This window comes from Pygocentrus nattereri, chromosome 7, assembly GCF_015220715.1.
Source record: "Pygocentrus nattereri isolate fPygNat1 chromosome 7, fPygNat1.pri, whole genome shotgun sequence".
Lineage (NCBI taxonomy): Eukaryota > Metazoa > Chordata > Actinopteri > Characiformes > Serrasalmidae > Pygocentrus > Pygocentrus nattereri.
Genome location: NC_051217.1, coordinates 5,611,966 through 5,633,222, shown reverse-complemented (window position 1 = coordinate 5,633,222; position 21,257 = coordinate 5,611,966). Strand labels below are relative to the sequence as shown.

Here is a 21,257-nt window from a genome sequence, read left to right as displayed (position 1 = left end):
AAATAGGGGGTAGGTTCAGACTTTGCAACAGTTTTATATGGGCCAACATCATTGATATCATGTCAAAACCTAATCTTAGGTTTTCTAGTTTTAACTTTTTATACTAAAACCAGGCTGGCCTATACATTGAACATTTCATGATGAATTGACCAATGTGAACAAACTAAAAATATAAATAAAATCATGTTACATTATCATACATTGAAATTTTGGATTTGTTTTTTCCTCCTATTAAGTTACCATATTGGAGATGTGAGATTTAGCTACGACACTGATACGTACGATATGTAGACTGTTGTAGGATGTTTGCCTCTATGGCACGTATTAGATGCACAGCTGTTACTACGCTCTTCAAGCTCTGTTATTTTAAAACAATAAAGGTGATAGGCTCCCTAGACCACGTGAGTGTGAGTGTGAGCAAGTCTGAGCAAGATAGAGCATGCTTGCCCCACAGGATTTGTAGCTAAAACTAGGATGTACCACCAGATTCCACACCCCAGCAACAGCAGTCCTTCTAATAAACTCAAAGAAACTCACTCTTTATAGTGTTTTTAAAGGCAGCAATGCACTATGATATCAAAGTCGTATCAGTATGGGCATAATTGTTTGAAAAATATTTCAGCATTGGACTGATGCAAGTGACAGATTTGATATTTAATGAAGCATTTGATGTATTCCAGTAGTTCATTCTGGACACAAATTCCAGAAATAATTGCTGTTGGGACAAATCCTCAAATCTCAAAAATGGTAACTTCACATTCCTAAATTTTAATGGCAGGTAATGGAACAGGACAGTGATTCTAGACAGTATTCTAGATAGTCCATCCAACTCTGTAATGCTATTCCAAGTGGATCTGGTCTGAATTTCTTCCCTATTTATAACACTTCACTGATTTAAATGCAAAAACATGTACTGATAACACACTGATACAATCCAGTGTTCTTAGTCTGCTCTCTTTAAACTAAAGGCAAATCATTGTGTCTGATGTCCACTGGATACCTGAGTTTGGAAGCAACTCTATTCAGGTGATAACCTTGGAAACTGTTGTAGCCCATGGCAACCGCAATCAGTGCTGAAGATTGTGACTGCAGTGGATGCTGCATACACTTCATGGAGCAGTAAGATTCTGTTACTGAGTGCAGAGTCATTTATAAAGCCAGTTGGATATGGTATGCAGATAAAAAAGGCAGATGCTAACATTGTTAATCCTGTTCCATGCCTACAGCTGTGTCTGACCCACATCTTAAAACTGTGCCAACAAAGACCAAATTCATTTGACCTCTTTGAGCCCAAAATCACTATATGAGCCTAACAGAAAAGGCAGTGTCACTTGTGAGTTAATGTAATACTGGAGGACATGACGAAATGTCCTACAGCGTGTCCAGTTTTTCTAAATGTTCAAATGACAAAGGAACTCAAACACAAGTAAATTACCATTGTTGTACCACTGACTCTAAGTAGGTCTGTCACTATGGATTACTTTGGTAACAGAGTAATCTACCAATTATTTTGATGATTAATCAAGTAATCAGCGTTTGAGTGAACAATAACAAACCATGCATGACCTCTCAAAGACTCTGATAATTTGTTGGGGAAAAAATAAACTAGGAAAGCATTAAAAAACCTTTGAGTGGTTATCAGGCTCTGTATTTTACTGTAAGTGAGACCACTTTACATTGTGCACTTGGCATAATGATGTCTAACTCCACGTGGAGACAAAGTTGTTCATGGCTCTTAGAGCAACAGGCAACCCTATCAAAAAAACTTCACCACAATGACTTCACTATTTTATATTCTCCAGCTAGTTTCCTCAAAATCTTTACCTCTTGTGTTTGTGGCCATGTCCGCCACCTTCTGAAAGGCATCCAGGAAAGCTGCTGCAGCCAGTACAGTGGTCCTGAGGAGTGCACAGAGAACACATCACTGCTATTAGTGGTTACATTTAAATGGACACACATTTTAAATTAAATGTAAACATAATTCATTGTGTAACTTGTTGTGTGATTAAATATGCACATTTAAACAGTGTAGCAAAACAAAACTAACTAAACTTCCAAGGGTTAAAATGATGGTAGCCTGAAAAATAATAACTGAACTGACAATTCTCTCATATTCTCTGTATAATACAATCATATGGTAATATATCATCAGAACAAATTCACATAATTCCAGTTTTTCATTTGATTCTATTTTATTATTTATTCATTTTTCATTTCATGATGAATAGATTAAAAGAAATAGTCCAAAATTACTTTACAATAATGTGATTTTCCAAGGCATCTTCAGGATTAAATGGGTAAGGTGTAAACAAAGTCGCTCTTAGTGGTTTAAAGTGAAATGCACCATTCAAGAGAAATGTGAGTCAGAATTGTTCACAGTGATGGTGATGGGAACCAGAGGTCCAAAGTGTTTAATGCTATTAAAAGCCCCCTCACAGAAAACGTGTAGGTTCAAGAGTGGCTTTGTATAGTAAATAAAATGACTACATGTGCATTGTAGACACCATTTTAAATAAACCCAAGTCAGTGTGTTTCTGTATAATGAACCACTTCATATCAAACCCCTCTGAGTGACCTTCCATCTCTTCTATTGAATTACTCAGAAAACGTGAAGAAACAGTGTTGATGTTTATAGTTAAGGACTGAAGTCTTTTAGCTCTTGAAAATCATTTTGGAGACACAAGAAAAATGTATGCATAACTTTGCACACATTATTTATCACCTGAGTTGGGAGTGCAGCTTTGTGGCCTTGGCACTGAAGTCTTCCCACACAGGGTATGAGTTCTAAAGGAAGAGCAACATGCATGTTGAGTTAGAAAGTCATTAAGGACAATATATCCAGTCAAATAAGTCATATACCCTCAAGAAAACACACACACACACACACATGCACATAGGTATACAAGAACTTTAGCGCATGCTCAACAGCCTTCACATTCCACCAAGAAGGAAAAACACCTCAGATGAGGAACAGATGCTCAGTCAAGCATAAACAGACATAAGCTCACCTCCACCACACATCATTCTCTGCCTTACCACCAGTCTATTACAGAGAAACTAAGCAAGGGAGACCTTATGCCTCTTCAGTGCTGCGTCATCTACCAATGGCAACAGTAAAATGATATTGGGTATTAAGAGCCTTTCACAGAGAATGTTTTTCTCTGTTTACAATCATTCTCCTCAACTATCTCCTTGAAGGCTTTGTACAACAGCTTTATGGCTCCAATGAAAAACAGATTTGCCTTGTTCAGCAGATGCTCCTCAGACAGAGAGTAGAAGAACATGAGAACAGCCAGTTACCTCTTAAACCCTCAGAGCACAGCATCTGGGTCTAAGAATTCAACTTGTAAAACACACCAAAAGCATTCCAAGAATAAGCGTCTATTAACAAAGGACCAAAGATGATCGTTTTGTAAAGGGTTCAACATTAGATCTATATCCAAAGTATAGAAGAATGAGAGCCAGTAAAGGCCATGGACAATGAGATTCATCATCAACAGATTTTATATCATCTCTGTCCTGGAGATAACTTAAAGAAAAGTAGCTCAGCACACCCAGTTCCTTTTTGAAGGTTATCTGTAAAATGCGCTTCTTATATCACTATCTTATGATCCAGAACAGACTAGCTGTACTGAGATATAGTGATATATAAAGTGTGTTTGTACACAGACCTGTCACATTAGGACTGACTAATAAAAAACACAAGCCTAGTCATTAAAAAAGTAATGAGATGAAGACATCTTAGACACAAAGCTCATTCTTTTTATTAAGCACATTTCAGCTTTAATGAACAACATTTGGGCTGACCAATCTGTTTTCTGTAATCAAGTCAGACTTTTGGGTGTGATGAACAGTCTCTGGCCAGTTCATGTATTTTTTGGATTTTGTTCTGTGAAAGTTGCACAGCCAGATTAAAGAAGATCACCCTTCTTTTAATTAATTCACAGGAAAAGTAAATAGATGTTAATTACTTTTCTGCCTCACAAAAAAAAGAGAATATTTTACAGAAAATGACACAGAAGCTCTATATAAATATATATAGCTCACTTTCAGTTTTTGCAAAAAATCCTGCATGGATATTTTCTCACACCTCCAAAGTTCAGTCTTAGAAGTTGGTTGCATTTCCTGCTTCTCACAATCCAAGTAATCCCAAACACATTCATATTGTTGAGGTCTGGGTTGGTCAGTCCATTGTTCTTAGAATAGCAACTGTTTGATTTACAAATGTTCTTTTTTGTTTATTTTCTTATCTCTGTAACAACTACACACCCTTTCATCCTAAGCCTGGTTAGCATTCCGTTATCTTCACATAGTGAAAGGATGGATAGTGTAATATACGCGTGTATTTTTTCAGATCTGAAGCAAGAGTGGAGCTTGATTTTCTCATCTCTGCCAGTGTCGAAAACTTTTGAGAACTGTTTGGTGACTGTTTTGGTGCTCTACCAGGTTTGACACAGTTATTAGAAGCCCCATTTTCTCAATATTTTTTAGTACTCTTTTAAACTCCAGTTGTGGAAATTCCTGTTTTTTTCTGCTTCTTTCTGCAAGTAGATTATCTTAAACTTAATTTCCTAGAAAATATCACTTGAAAAACAACTGAAAACCACTTTCTATTGTTATAACTTTATCTCCAACCACAGAGTACACTTATAACTTGTAATAACACAACAGCGCTGTTATATTTAACCAAACACAAAATCATTGCGTTGCTCTTCTAAAAGTTGCTATGGCATTCCAATGTATTTAGAGCTGCAGAGGTTTTGAATTAGATGCACTCTTGAGGCTTTACTGCCATGTTGAACGCATTTCCTTCCACAACTAATGCTGTGTCCACTCTCACAGCCACAGGTGGCTAATTAGCTTTCCTGTCGTGTGGAGAGCTGAAGGCTATGGAGAGATTCAGTCTGAGACAGATGAACAGAAGTGGTTGTTGCAGGTCGAAAAAGGCCCACAGTCCTCCAAATCCAGGTGGACCCTTCACATTTGAGGAGCACTCATATATAAAACACTGTTTTTATTGTGTTTTGGTCCATTATCTCTTTGTTGAAATGAAAACCTGGTAATACTTCCGTGATTTGAAGGGTTTTTCTAGTAAAAAATGTTCTAGTAAAAATCTTTCATTGGGATAGAAAATTATGTTTTGAGGTCAAAAAGGTTTTGGACACATGTCAATTACACAAATGGCTCTTTACAGAAGTATCCACTGAAAAGTTATTTAAGGACCTACAGTAGTTTATTTATGACATTTGCTTCCAAGAATCCTTTATTAGCACCTCTATTTTAAAAAGGTGTATAGTATTCTCTATGAATGGAATGAGTGCATAGAATTTTCTATGAATAGAAACCTCATCTAGAATTCTAAGGGTTTGTGATTTATTTCAACACATTGCAATCTGCCCTTCATTGTATGTCTATATCTAGGCCTACTTAGCCTCCATGTTGCATCCTCAAATCCTTTAAAAGTCTGCTTAACCCAAAGGTCAGCTCCAGTCTGTATGTAGATCCGTCTCACACTAGCCTCCGATCTCTTTTAGCTGCCATCATGCCACCAAATGATACAGAATTAACTCTCAGTTCAGCTCGACTATCAAATTACAGTTGAAAATATAACCTTTTCAAAAACAGAACATTACATGTAATAGCTATCATAATCTATGGATGCTCAATGGAAAAAAATCCTTCAAAGTATTAGGTGGCTAAAGAGGGCTTTCCCTGACCACAAACATCGCTGACATCACCACTCTCTCCTTAACGTGCCACATGTCGAACAAGCAGAACAGAGCCAAGCCTGGACCTGAGCCAGCACTGCACCCATCAACACTGCATGGTCATCGGTTCTGGCTTCAAGCCAAAGAAGTTCACTCATATGATGGCATTCTGTGAACAACAACAACAATCAATGCTGAAAGATGGGAGTAACATGGGAAAATAGTAGCCATCCATCAAATGCTACGCACAGCCACTATGTTCTGCTACAACAAAGCGATGGCTTGGCAGCCTCCCCAGAAAGTTGCAAACTACTGTAGAGTGTGAGCTTTGAGTGCTGGAGGACAGCAATTTGAGACTGAGGAGTTGAAAAGTGTTCACAAAAGTCAAATATGTGGGCGGGCTGACTATGTATAGCATATCAAGTATCTGATAATGACAGCGGGAGAGGGTGCAGTTTTCTTCATCTTTCAGTAACTTTCTCCACACTATAGAAAAGCTATCACGTTTGACTGACCTTTAAAAACAATAATCATTCAAATGTTCACACTTTGTTTATATGGAAATACAGCATTTGTACTAATAGCGTAATGCAGTCCCTACCTATAGTAGCGTTCTTTTTCTTAATGTAACAAGTGAAGCACAAATTAAATTGGGGCCTGATAACCCATGACCTCTTAATGGCAGGTTAACTAGTGACACTATAATAATCTAGTCTATCGTTATCTGCTCTACAGATGTCTTATCAGTAGCTGTTCACCAATATTCAACAACATAGGGTGACTTCTTCCAACCTTATTGTTTTATCTTAACAGAAATGGGGGATTTTTTGTAAACTCTGTGTTAATCCAGACTCTACCACAAACCAATAGGTGCATTAAAGCATGCACTATTGTATCATGAGTATTGTGCATTACCAAATCCAACAAAAGTGGAATGGTAATCTATACATAATGTATAACAAGGTAAATCGCACAGGTGCTTAGATGGGCAATACACTAATATCATGCCTGGTAGAGTTTTGGCACTGTCATTACTAAAGCAATGACTGGCAGCCTCTTCATTTTAAACTGAAATACAACTAAATGACCAAACAACTAAGAAACTGACACCCCAGCATCATGCATAACAGTTGCTTCAAGACATCAGCAATAATAGTACTCACATGGCTATCATAACAAAAAATAACCATTTAGCTCTAGACTCTGTTAGGTGGGTGGTGGCTAGATGGCCACGCTCTCAAAGAAACACGTTCATGATTTTTCCAGGCAGGTTGCAGATCTTGCCCTACACGGGGTTTGATTTGGGGTTCACAACAAAGCCCCTTCCTCCATGCTGCGCCCCCTCATCATCAATCCCAGCATCAATGGTCCAGGCAGCTGGAGCCCAATGGAAACAAAGGCAGTAAAAACCTACAGCCTTCGTAGCTCAGCACATTGCACATTATACACCGTTTAAAGGGTCTGGTACCTTCATATCATTGACGATCGCCTGGAATAATCCCCCCAGAGCTCCACACTCCTTCTCCACACTCTCCATGTTTCCAGATCCTCGCTCACCACACGCTGAATGAATGAACTAAAAAACGGTACGTCTGTTGTGCTCCGAATAAATAAAGAGATTTCCAAAGCAGGCAGAGAGAAAGGAGACCGGTCCCTCACATCCCGCTCAGAAAACAGCAGCTCTGGATTAGAGGAAAACGCGATGGAGATGTCGACAAAAGGAGGGGAACAATCGAGCCTGTGGGGTGTTGCTCTCTGCCCGTTCGTCAGGAGATGATGGTATGGTTGGGGTCAAAAGATTTGGTTCTCCCTCCCAACCCCCCAGTCTACGCTCGACGAAGCGATCCAGCACAGCGCTGCTCTATCATATTAGTGGAGTGCAGTGAAATCCACCGGAGGCGTATGGACAGAGCTTTATGAGCAGTGGCCCTCTCAGTGTCTCAGTACTGGGCCGATAATCGCAGAGCTGGAGCGAAGCAGATCGCAGCGATGCAGCGGCAGAGCTGTAATTCGACACTGGGGGCTGGGGGCGGGGCGGGGGCGGGGCTTAGAGAGACATATGGACATATGGAGCTCGGTTTGGATGAGGACAATTGAGCGATGCGCTTCTGTTCACAAGTATTCTCCCCAGAAAGTGCCTTTGTTTGGGCTAAAGGGACGAAGTGAATAGCACAGCTGGCATTAAATGTGTTGGTGTAATTGCTTGCTAAGGAAAACTGTTTGTTTGATAGAAAAGGATAAGAAAATTTTATTAATAACATTGATTATATTAAAAATATATATATTTCCTATCATTTACACCGTTTATGGCACCAACCAGGTCTAAACTTTCTACCAAAATCAGAAAGAACCATGCTGTGTCCTTTGCTTTCAGAGGTACTGCTATAATAAGCCAAGAATCTTTGTTTTCTCTAGAAATCATGGTGTGTTTTGGTGCAGGTTTTAAGTCAGATCCTCTAAAACGGGGAGGTTTCTGACTAAACCAAATGGAATCTTTTATTATTAGACTCCAGAACAGAGTGCTTTAAACCTTGACCTGTCCACTGGGCACCATGCTCCAGGGCTGAGGAAGAGGAGTGGTCACTGTGATTCATTATTGCCCCCTCACCTGCTCTGCATTCCAGCCATATGGTCCCTCAAGCTTGCTATCTGCACTGACTAACACTATACAGATAGCACAGGGGTGTAAAACAGACGCTGGACCAGGGGTCCCGTAAAACTATGTGTCCATAAAGTCCTGATTTACCTTGTGTCTTCTAGTTCAGAGAAGAATGTTATGTAAGGGTAGCCGGGTTCAAGTTAAGGCGTGAAACAGAGGGAGAGTGTTTATCAAATAAATAAGCTCTTAACTTTGAACTTCTGTTTTCCATCACAGATTTTGTCCACCCCTTAATACTAGAGAAACAGTCATGTGTGGATTTGGGTGGTGTGTACACATTACCATGTGGTAGTTTGGGATAATAACATAGTGAAGTGAAAGTTTGAGATGGTGTGGCAAATGCCCAAATTTGTGATCAACTGGACATTGCTGATCTTTTTGATGAGACAGACTGCACTTCTCCACCACACTCTCTCATTCTCTTTAAAACTTCCATTCTTTGTTTGGCTATCAGCTTTAACAGTAACTGCAGCCCATGTTTTTACATTGTGTTGGTACTGCTTGTGCTATGGCATAATATATACAGTAATCCATTGCTGGTCAAGATGATTTAGTCAGAATCGTCTCTGTGGACATTATCTTAATTATGGGTTAATGTTTACTGAACTGCTGAACTATGGTATTGTTTTCACAGAAATCCATCTATCTATATTAATGTGTCCCATGACCCAGAGGGATAAGCGGCTTAGATAATGTATGTGTGTTATACTAATGTGTTAATTAGTTTTCAGGTAGTCAACGTTCATCATCATCTCTATCATTCTCATCACCTCCACCAGTGCCACCGTATATATCATCGTCTCCATCATTACCATCACCATCATGATCATCTCTATAATCTCAATCATCATCTTCATCACCATCATCATTTCCACCACTATCACTATCATTTCCATCACCGTCATCATCATCATATATTGTTATCATATACTGTTGTAGTTCTGAAGTTCATTAGAAATGATTTTGATCAAAGCAGTCTAATGTCTGGTCATTAAAAAGCTGGTTTGATTTGCATCTACTTCATGAATAGACTGCAAACTATGAAGTGACCACATTTTCCTGGAGAATTGCTAAAGAAAGCTTAGGGCTCTCAAAATACTTCATGAGGAGTGGGCTGTTGTTTTGCTCGCGCTACACCACTTCCAGAACATTCTGTTCGTAAACCCACAGTTAAGATCCTTTGTTAAAATGATCAAGTCAGCCAGGAAACCACTTCACTAGACTTCCCGTGTCTAATGTAATGGAAAACCCCAAAACTTTCACACCTATTCTCTCAGGCCAGGGTGGGAAATGAAAGCCCCTGCAGTCAGGTATGGCCTGCTGGGGGGACAGTGAGGAGGGGGCATGACTCTGGAGTCCAAGTGCCCTCCAGAGTCAACTAAGAGCAGATGACTTTGCACAAACCTAATCCACCTCGAAGCTACTGTGATCCTTGCATATGGAAAGTGTTTTGGACACATTGTAAACACAAACAAAAAAATTAATGCTCCTCTAAATGTGCACAATAAATTTAGATAGGAGATGATTCATTCAAGATGGTTCCTGTAAATTATAGAAGAAACTTCACTCAAAATTATGATAAAGAGAGCTTTTCAAACTTTTCTGATCATAAAAAAAGACATTCATACTTCAGAGATGACACACTATGGAGACAAAGGGAAAACGGCCAAATGATCCTATGTTTGCTGACTGCAAAGTACTTTTAAATGCGTTTAACTTTCTGGAACACATTTATTTTTCCAACCATGGTACTTAAAATGCCTCTCTAACCAGGGTCTGCCTACAGTTCAGCCTTCTGTAGTCCTCGTCTTCCCCCTTCAGCTGCCCCCACCAAGGGGCTGGAGGGATCCCAGCTCCCTGATCCACACTGGGGCCTTTACCAGGAACATGTGAGCCTGTGGAATTTCCTCTAGTGCTGTCTGCTAAGTCTGGGGACTCCTCCAGATCCACTAAACAGTCTGCAGGCACGTGTGACTCCCTGTGCATCGTGCTTCTGAAGAGGAGAACGAGAGAAAGTAAACAGAGAGAAAAACATACAGAGGGAGTATGAAGCCAAACAAAAAAAGACAGATTGTACAGGTCAGCATCTGACTGAAAACAGTGGAAACACTACAGGCTCTGTATATTTACAGCAAGTGATAATGTTGTGGGGAACAAAAAGAGTTTCAATTGGGTGTTCCCAAACATTTTCTGGGTAAGGAATATTTCTGGCTGAGGAAAGTTAAAAGGATTAAACATCCAGTAGAGCTCCTTTATTATTCATTGAATTATAAAAAAACAAATCTTCATCCCAGCGGACATTACACATATATCATGAGTTGGGTTTGTGTGCAGAGAGAAATATATTGACATAATATACTTATTTGGATACAAATCTCCCAAATTACTGCAATTATAAAATGTTCATTTTAGGGAAGTTCATCTCTCCTCCCAATGGAACATTTTACCACCGACCTCTAGGAGTCCCTGGACCCCAGTCAGTGAACAAATAGCCTAAGATACACTAACAGTTGGGTATGCTTGGTCGGGTTCATGATTACCAAATAAAAAGAAAAATAAGCCTCCTTTCATTGGAGTGAACCACTAGAACTATGCAAACTATGTAAACATACAAGCAAACAATGAGCGATTTATTATCACTTTTCACGACTGTTGCACAACTTGACGTCTACAGTCTACAGATGACGGAAAAAGGGCAGCTTACCACAGTCTGACCACAGAACAGAGTGTTCTCTGTGAAGACTGAGCCATGATAAAGCTACACATCTGGAACACTGCAGGAGTTTATTTAGCACATCAAATAGCGCTCACTCAGCATTTACGATGTCTATTTGTAAGTAATACATCCAAGCATTCATTCTGATAATAATTATGATTTATGCATATTCTGGATATAATTAGCTTATTATTTCAGACTAAGGAATGAGCGACGTTGATGAAACAAGTACAAAAGCTTTGTATTGAGTATAATGTCTCAATCAGTTTTATAGAGAATTTGTTTTCTGTGCAGGGACTTGGCTAAAATGTGAAGAGGACATTCTCAGGGATTCGACTAAAACTATGAAAAACAAGGACTCATTAATTGAATAAATATCTGAATCAATAATTGTAATTGATGAGTAAATGAGTAATGTAAATTGTAACTGGCAGACGTACTTTGTACTCATTTTTTAAGCATCCAATCTTAGGAGCTCTCACTTGCCTCCACTCTTAAAAATAAAGGCTGAAGAGAGTTGTTGTTACGGTTACAAGTCTTCTTAATATCTGTGTGGCTGCAAGCACATTACCGTCTCCAGCCTTACTCTTACAGTGTGGGTGAGTAGATGGTTTCAGAAGCCAGCCTGAGCACTCACAGTAAACAGAGAACAATCACACCGATCACATTCAACAGGCAAACAACCCAGCAGCAGGCTGAGGAAGGAGGTCGAGGAGTGTAGCACTGTAAGTTCTGCCTGCTGTCAGGCTGAGAAATGTGTTTTTCCTCACCATGTACCCTTCTGGACAGAACACTCTCTGACATATATATGAACTTTGCAGATCTCCCAAACAGAGGTTAAAGAAAGGACACACTCGGGTGAACTCGGACTCCCTAACCCTAGAGCTAAAGTAAAAAAAGCTGAGAATTTAGAATTTGTAACAGGATCCAAAACACCCAGCAGTGTAGAACTCCTTAAAGCTTATCTTAAAGAAACACTCCAGCATTTTCAACTTAACCTTTTACCACAAGAACCATCCTCTGTAACTCAAACATGTCCCCTGTAATCAGTATGCAAGGGCCCACTGGCTTCTATTGTAAGTGTGTTTTGAACCATCAGGATTTCTTTTCTTTTACTAAGTAGAGGGAAATGGGTCAAATTGATTGTACATGGCAACGCCTAAAGATTACAGATGTGGCAGAGAGAGTAAACAGTACTGCTTTAATAATCAACTGATGACTTAAATGTATTTCATCAGAAAGGGAAGCAGCATGAACTGCAATTGCAATATGCATTTTTGTTTAGCTGTTTAATCACATAATTACACTACTTTGATGACTACCTGTGAAAATGTAATATACATGAATCATAAACCGTCTCGCATGTAGTTAGTTGGCTTTCTGAGCAACGTATCTGAATATGTGCTGCCCTCTGCTGGCCATCTAAAAACATTACCGTTAACTGTTTATGATGAATATGTCTACGATCATCACTATTTGCAAGAAAAAAAAGACTAAAATCTGTAAGGTAAAAATAAATATTTGTTTTATATATATATATATATATATATATATATATATATATATATATATATATATATATATATATATATATATAAATAAAACATATAACACAACATTTTTACTGAAATTATTTGACTTAAACCATGAAAAAAGCAGGGTGGGTTGTGAAACAGAATCACCACATCTGTATCTTGTATAAGCATCATGTGCCTGTAACAGCAAAACTTAATTCTAGGAATAAATTCTGGATATTTTCTTAATCAAAATGTCACAAAATGGGAGCAAAATATGACTGCAACACTTAAAGTAACAAAAGCCATAAAACTGCATCACTTACGAAACCAAATTGTTTTTAATGGACATAAGGCATGTACTCAATCACGACATAGAAAATCTGGTCTAAAAATTGTCATTAAAAAAAGATTCGGTTTATCATAGTCTCATAGGTATAAAATATAAGAACTGAACCTTTAAGTCCCACGTGGACTCAAAAGTGTAAACTATCTATTTTAAAAGGATGACCGCAAAAACACAAACACATGGTCAAAGAAATACATGCATTTACACCACAGTGTTCCAGTATTACCAGAGATAAGTTGTGCATAATGTCTTGGATTTTTTTTACTAGCACTACAGCTATTCTAAGACAGACAGTACTAAGACGCCTGGATGCTTATATTCTTGCTTGGGGAAAAAGAGCACGTCAATGGTCTTGATTATGTAGGACTATTATGTCTTCCGTAACACCAGAGCATGCTGGCTGAGAAAAGATGCACAGTAAACAGAGCACATATGATATATTCCTGACACTCAGACAAACTGTAGCACACAGAGTGAGCTAAGGCACACTTGATTGAAGATGTGGAAGAGGTTAAGCCACAACATGGTTCAGAGTGACGTCTCTTTTGGCACAGGACCCTGTGGTGTTGTTTTGAAGTTAAGAACCTCGTTGAATGCATGCCCTGGAAAAAAGGAGAGAGTGGGAGAGAAAGGTAGAAAGAAAGAGAAGGAAGGGAAAAACAATGTTATCATCAAGTACATGCTGACTGAGTAAATGCCACAACAGAGATTCACTCAAATGCAACAGAGTTAAAGATAAGAGAACTAAGCCTTGATAATTGTACACGCATTGTACACGCTAAATAACTATAATAAATGTGTCAATATTTTCAGAGTGACTTTCAGTTTATAACCATATTACAGTAAATGTTGAAAAGGAATTAAACCCTAGTCTTATGAAGTGGTGGGCAGAGGTATTACCCACCATGCAACAAAAACAACTAGTGTCTAAAGAAGCTTCTTATGCAATAAAGGAAAAGCTTTGTGCCTGCTTAAATTTTCCCCTGCCCCAACCCACCTGATCCAGCTTAGATCCAGCTTGATCAGTTAATAAGCTGGATCAGGTGTGTTAAGGCAGGGAAAAGATGAGACTGTACAGAGCAGTGGGTCCTCAGAAGCACCTTTAAGAAACACTGATTTAGGCACAATTGCACAGTTCACACAGTGCTAACTGGTGAGGTCTAAGCTTCCCTTACTTGTTAGCTACATTACCCTTGCAAACTTTGGACACTAAAACATGTCTTAGCTGATCGACTACATTTGAGGTCAGGGAAAACCTGCATAAATTAGATGACTAGATGGGAAAAAAAACTATTTTTCGACAAACTTTTCCTTTAAATTTCATGTCCATTGCAACCCTGTTCCATACGTTTCCACTGGTCCAGAGACAGCTCAACGTTGTCCAGTGTGTGATCATAAGGCAGCGCCTCGGTCTCTTCCTCTGGCTCACGGAACACAGCAAAGTAGGGCAGAGCCAAGCCTTCAGTCGCCGTCACCCTGCTGTCTGGATCCAGTAGCAGCATGGATTCAAGCACAGTGATCGCTGGAGGCAACAAAGCACATGCACTCAACTCTCTCTCACTCAAAACAGCAATGAGGGCTTAAGATTTTAGAAAGATTACTTCTGAGACTATGACTAACAATGCATGTGAACTGCATTGATCTGTAATGTGTGGAGAATGCATGGGTTCCATCACTCTTATACAGTGAGGAACTCTTTACCTTGAGGATTGACATCTGGCATCAAAGCCTGAAGATCCTTCTTTTTAAGTTTGGGCAGCCGCAGAATGTAATTTTTAGCCTGGGAAAAGTTGGAGCAGTTTAAGGAAATGGCTTTGAATGAGCTTTCCAGGCAGTGAAGGGATAAAAGGTCCTACAGTGTTAAAAATGAACATTTCTAAATGGATACTTGTCTGGGTGTACAACCCAAATCCATACTTAATGCAGAACATTTACATTGGGTGGAAGGTCTTTAAACTTTAACAAAAAATGATCTAGAAAGAACCATCCTCTGGAAGGTTCGTTTGCAGCATCAATTTAAAGAATAATTTTTATTTTCAACAATGTATTTGACGCTCATTAGTGTCTCACATCCTGAGATTGCAGTTTTGAGATAAATTCTTGTGTAGGTGTTCCTGTGATCTTCATAATTTCTGTCAGCTGATCCAGGTCTGAGGCAAACAAGTCAAAGGTCAAAAAATACAACTGATACAGCATCATGTGACCGTAGACAAATACTGACCATATCACAAAAGAATGAGCCTTCACTAGGGCTTAAAGATTTGGGGAAAATATCTCATTTTGATTTTTCTGACCAAGATTTAAATGATTATTTTTTATTAATTAAGCCTCTTTCTGCCAAGAAGACTAGCACTTCAATTTTTTCAGGCACGTCAGAGTGTCAGTTCAAATACTCTGCATTATATATCAAACGACTTAAAATTGTTCTCTTTCAAATCAGAACTTTATTATGTAAAACTGATTAATTGTTCAGCCCTAGCCTTCATTGGCCATTAAATTTGATTTATTAAATGGTAGGATACGATCATTCCCTTTGAACAGTGGTTTCCCCATCAGCATCTCTGCCATGATACAGCCAACAGACCAGATGTCCACTGAGAAGAAAAAGAGAGAGGGACAAGGAAAGATTTTTAAACATTATGCCTGAAAAACTACAAAATCATTTCTTTCAAACTACCGCATTAAAGAATGCTTATTATAACCAAAAAGTAGGCAATACACAAAATCAGAATCAGAATACTTTATTGATCCCAGAGGGAAACTGCAGTTATTACAGTTGCAACCATTTTTTGAAAAATAAAAGTAATGAGATATCAAATCTCAACATCATCAATATCAAGTCAGAGCAGATCAAACAGGCCCATGTAATTCAAGTCTAGTCTGACCACTGCCATGACACCAGAGAGGCATCAGATGAGTTTCTGGGTAGGTCAAAGGGGAAACACTATCTCGACAATAATGTGACTCACCAGTCTGTGTGTAGTGCATCCAGTTGAGGATCACCTCAGGGGCTCTGTACCAGCGTGTGACCACATACCCAGTCATCTCACTATCTGCCTGCCGGGCCAAACCAAAATCCAGTATCTTGGAGACAAGATGTATAATTAACTTTAATACCTTCATGCAGATCATTTGCATGAATCAGATATGATTTCTCTATAACATAGGAGGAGTTACCTTAAGCCCACATTCTTCATCGATGGCTAAATTACCTGGCTTCAAGTCCTGTGAGTTAAAAAAAATGAGCAGTGAGTAAAAATGCATAATCAAGTCAGTGATATGGAGTGGTTTAGGTAAATATATGCAGCTTACCCTATGAATTATACCAGCTGAGTGGATATACTGTGAACAAGAAGAGATATTGTATACAAGCCTGTATATGAGTGAGACTGTATGTACATATACAATTGTGTGCAATAGCTAATTTATTAGCTCACTTTTTGTTAATGGTTCAAGTGAAAATAAATACTCTTCTACTAATCTATATATATATATATATATATATCTATATATATATATATATATATATATATATATATATATATATATATATATATATATATATATATATATATATATATATATAAATAAATCACATCTGTGCATTTTATATTGTAGTCAAACTTTTGCATATGACTGTAAGCATTAGAAACACACCTTAAGCCCTCTCAATATTTGGTAGACCAGATACTGAATTTTGTCTTCTGTAAGCCTTTGCGTTTTCATCAGTTTCCCAAGATCAGTACCCATAAACGGCATCACTAGGTAACTGTGAAACACAGAGACAGGTATGAATATGCAAGTGTCCAAACAAGCAACTGGTTACATTTCTGCAGACTAGTCAAGGTATTTGCTATTAAATAGCTCTAGCGATAACGTAAACATGTTTCACAAAAATGAAAATAATAATTGACTTGCTTTTCTGCTTTTGACACATGCAAAGGGCATCAATGATTAAAAGACATTTCAGGGACAAATAAGTTTAGTAAAATAATAAAATGTATGATGGTTAGTATTAATGTAATGGTAAGTATTAGCTCACAAGTCTTGGAATCTGTCGAATGATAGGTCTGCAGTGAAAACATCCACGAGCCCGATAACCTAAAGCCAGCAGAGGAAAGTGAAATGAGTTTAAAGGGTTCTGAACCTAGGGTTGGGCAATATGATGATATATTTATCATGATAAAACACACTCTATTGCCAAAAGTATTTGGTCGTCTGCCTTCACACACATATGAACTTGAGTGACATTCCATTCTTAATCCATAGGGTTTAATATGATGTCGGTTCGCCCTTTGCAGCTACAACAGCTTCAACTCTTCTTGGAAGGCTTTCCACAAGTGCACAAGTTTAGGAGTGTGGCTTATGGGAACTTTTGTCTATTCTTCCAGAAGCTCATTTGTGAGGGCAGGCACTGATGTTGGACGAGAAGGCCTGGCTCACAGTCTCTGGTCTAATTTACCCCAAAGGTGTTGTATCAGGTTGAGGTCAGGACTCTGTGCAGGCCAGTCAAGTTCTTCCAGACCAAACTCACTCATCCATGTCTTTAGGGACCTCACTTTATGCACTGGTGCAGTCATGTTGGAACAGGAAGGGGCCGTGCCCACACTGTTCCCACAAAGTTGGGAGCATGAAATTGTCCAAAGTCTTTTGGTCTGCTGGAGCATTAAGAGTTCCTTTCACTGGAACTAAGGGGCCGAGCCCAACTCCTGAAAAACAGCCCCACACCATAATCCCCCCCCACAACCAAACTTTATACTTGGCAAAATGCAGTCAGATAAGTCCCGTTCTCCTGGCAACCACCAAACTCAGACTTGTCCATTGGATTGCAAGACAGAGAAGCATGATTCATCACTCCAGAGAACACGTCTCCACTGCTCTAGAGTCCAGTGGCAGCACTTTAAACCACTGCATTCGGCGCTTTGCATTAAGCTTGGTGACGTAAGGCTTGGATACAGCTGCTCGGCAATGGAAACCCATTCCATGAAGCTCTCTACACACTCTCGAGCTAATCTGAAGGCCACATGAACTTTGGAGGTCTGTTACGATTTTAAATTAAATCTCTGCAGAAAGTTGGTGACCTCTGTGCACTATGTGCATTGACATCCACTAACCCCACTCTGTTGTTTTACGTGGTCTACTACTTTGTGGAAGAGTTGCTGTCGTTCCCAATCTCTTCCACTTTGTTATAATACCATTGAGGGATAACTGTGGAATATTTAGTAGCGAAGAAATTTCACTGGACTTGTTGCACAGGTGTCATCCTACCACGGTACCATGCTGGAATTCACTGCGCTCCTGAGTGCAACCCATTCATTCACAAATGTTTGTAGAAGCAATATAGTGTACATCACAATATGCTTTTCTTAGCCATCGTTAGTACATAAAGAACACTGAACAACTGCATTTTTCAATAAAAAGGCTGCAAGGTCAGTCCAATATGTGACACAGTAAATAAAAAAATCATTGTGCTGATAATTTCGACATAATTTTTAAAAGTGGCACCAGTATTTCTTTTTCCTGTTTTAACTTATCAAATTGTAAAAAGCCTATATGTCAACTCATGAATGAGGTCAAGACTTTCATGAGGTTTCAACTTTGCCACAACACTCATCCCTAACCACACTCTTGACTATTAAAAAGGAATTTCACCAAGTTTTCAGAATTTCTGGAAGGCTCAATTGTTGAGTCATTCACAGGGGTTTGTTGTGAAATGGTACACTGTAGAGAAACTCACAGCCTCAGATTTTATTTATAGTGGTGGCAATATAAACCAGCGGCAATATAAACCAGCGGCCATTCGTGCCAACAACACGCATACTGTCATTTCATTTGCCATCCAAACGTTTTTCAGATTTGTAATATTGATAATGCTAATCTACTGGTAAATTTGAAAAACAAGCTTTAATTGGGGATTCTTTGGGTGTATGCGACACATGCACTTCTCCACTATCAATGAATTTAAAAAATCTCTAAATTAGTGTAAAACAATGTCTCAAGCATCAGCCACATATCTGTAAACATTTGTCTAACAGCTTTGTGCAAAGATACTTTTAAAGCCATAAAACATACGTTGAGTTCCAGTCGCCACCATCGTGAACAACTGACACACAAAGTTTCTCTAAACCATTTCACCTCAAACCACTCTGAATTACATTATTTACATTTTAACAATCACATACTATAGAAATGTAGGAAAATTGGTGGAATTTCCCACTGAAGCGAAACACAAAGAGAATGATCATTGTGCATGAGACAGTGAATAGCATTATTTACATTGTCATGCTTCATGTGTTTGAGCAGTCGGAGTTCTCGGTAGGCCCTCTTGGCAAAAAGTTCTGACTGGAAGGGACGATGGAGCTTCTTGATGGCCACCTTTGACCCTGTTCTCCGGTCCATAGAATAACTAGAGAAGGAACATCTCACTGAATTACACATTTTGCACACATGTATACAAAAATCAAGTGAAACATCAGTATATGAAAATAAAACATTTTATATTAAGTATGTTTTAGATGTACTGAATACTAATTTCTTGATGCACATTAAATCTGTGCACTTAACTTGTTGTTGTTAAAAGATGGGCTCTGTGTAAAACCCAAACAGCCCAGAAATGTTCCGTTTCTCATCAAGGCCAACAACCAAGGACCAGATTATACAAGCCCTAGAAAATGTATAAATACACCGTATGGTACAGCGCACCACCAGGCTTCTTGCTGTTTCTCTGCAGCTTGAGCTCTGGTATTATGGTCATTATACGGGTGTTATGACAGGTTTCATACTCAGGAGCTCCGTGTAAAGCAAGTGGCACAGTTCAAAAAGAAAAAAGAAAGAAAAATACACAGCAGAATGTCCACGCTGTTATAACTGCTATCTGACTAGTTGTTGGCCTGATTTTGCTACACAACACACAAAGCAACCTTAATGCACCAGTACAATCTCTGGATCCAATACTGTGGTACTTCCTGCGCCTCGCTCCATGTTCATTCTCTAACCGCAGTTAATAGCAGCATGTTTGGTGTGACCTCGGCCTAGACCTTAGAACCGAAACAGGAAATAAGTACCCACTGCACAGCACGCTAAAACATGTTAGAAATACAGTGCCAGGCAAGCCATTCGTTTTCTACGTCCTCTCAACAACGGGAAGCATTAACATGGCGTCTGGCTCAGTCGGGTGTCCTGAGGGAGAGAAATCACACTTACCATACTGTACCATACGCCCCCGTCCCCACCTGCCTCAAGTCTCTGTAGCGTTCAGGTACTTCCCACACTGTTTTATTCACCTCCTGGCGATAATAGCCAGGTCTTGATCGGTTGGTCATCGTTTTGGAAGCGTTACTTCCACGCAAACTCCCGCTTCAGTCCCAGCAGCCGTGATTTGGACGTGTCTGAGTAAACACACCTACACGTCGAGTGTACCTGAGCAGCTCTGAAGCCGCTCCCAGCAGCAGCGCTACACAGTCACACAAGGCAGGGCGCATACGTCACCGTCTCAGGGGGAAAAAATAAAAAGGCTGCGGTATGGGCGACACGATCGATTTCCTTTTGATTCGATACCTAGTTGTATGAAGGCTGGCGTCACTACCGACACGTAAATAAATTAAGATTGTAAAAATGTCAGATTTGTGATTTCTGCAAGGGGTTTCACCAAAATGCCAATAGTCAATACAATATATTTAAAAGCTTCCAATTTAGGCCAGTATACAGATATTTATCAACATATTATTGTAATAAAGGTTGAGAAATCAGGATCACTCTATACCTGGATAATACACAGTGTGCACAGTGAGCAGTAGTGTTTGTTATTCTACACTTCTAATGTGCAAGTAACTTATTTTCAGCAATCAAATACACATTGGATTTAATTTAAAATATATATTAAAATGGCCGGTTAAAGAAAACAATTGGTATGACAGATTAAGATTTGGAAATACATATATACTTCATTAGCAGTCCACTCATCCCTGCCCTTCACCTTCTTTTTTCAGGAAAAACGAGAAGGCGATATATTTACAGATGTTCCATTTCCAACCTTTTTTCAACCCGTGTTGTGCTCCAGGAGGCTTGTGGTAACACGTTACCAACTCACAGGCCTCAGGGCACAGACATTCCTTTGTGTCAAGTGAGGACTACATTCAGAGTTTTCCTTAGAACTTCTTCTCTTCGCAAATGTGGTTTTACCACATTTTATATGACTTTCACTTAAAAAGGTTTGCCAACCTTAAAAAGATTTTCTTTCTTTCCTCTTAAACGCTGAGTAGCTCTTTCTAAATGGCACCATTGCACCCAGACAACACTGAAAGCCACCATG

At 39.1% G+C, this 21,257-nt stretch overlaps 2 protein-coding genes across 7 annotated transcripts in view; both read right to left on the bottom strand.

Moving 5' to 3' along the window:
• The window catches only part of mtss1la (MTSS I-BAR domain containing 2a), a 36,286-nt gene extending 28,581 nt beyond the window's left edge, over positions 1-7,705 (bottom strand). For 3 of the 6 annotated variants that reach the window (XM_017689710.2, XM_017689757.2, XM_017689797.2), the window contains exons 1-3: positions 7,177-7,705; positions 2,723-2,784; positions 1,825-1,898 (exon numbers count right to left, since the gene is read on the bottom strand). In XM_017689710.2, the coding sequence (XP_017545199.1) occupies positions 1,825-1,898; positions 2,723-2,784; positions 7,177-7,245 (205 nt within the window). In that variant the 5' untranslated portion in view covers positions 7,246-7,705. The remainder of the gene's footprint in view (positions 1-1,824; positions 1,899-2,722; positions 2,785-7,176) is intronic. The other 3 variants (XM_017689833.2, XM_017689869.2, XM_017689901.2) reach the window with 2 other exon arrangements.
• A 5,210-nt stretch (positions 7,706-12,915) lies between these two features.
• Positions 12,916-20,429, bottom strand: mapk12a (mitogen-activated protein kinase 12a). Its single transcript, XM_037539708.1, has 12 exons — positions 20,150-20,429; positions 19,223-19,352; positions 16,989-17,047; positions 16,604-16,715; positions 16,259-16,288; positions 16,124-16,171; positions 15,916-16,030; positions 15,469-15,540; positions 15,017-15,096; positions 14,648-14,726; positions 14,295-14,468; positions 12,916-13,548 (listed from the first exon to the last, which is right to left on the bottom strand). The coding sequence occupies exons 1-12, from the start codon at positions 20,266-20,268 to the stop codon at positions 13,475-13,477; spliced, it is 1,092 nt and encodes a 363-aa protein (XP_037395605.1). The 5' UTR covers positions 20,269-20,429; the 3' UTR covers positions 12,916-13,474.
• Between the last annotated feature and the right edge of the window lie 828 nt (positions 20,430-21,257).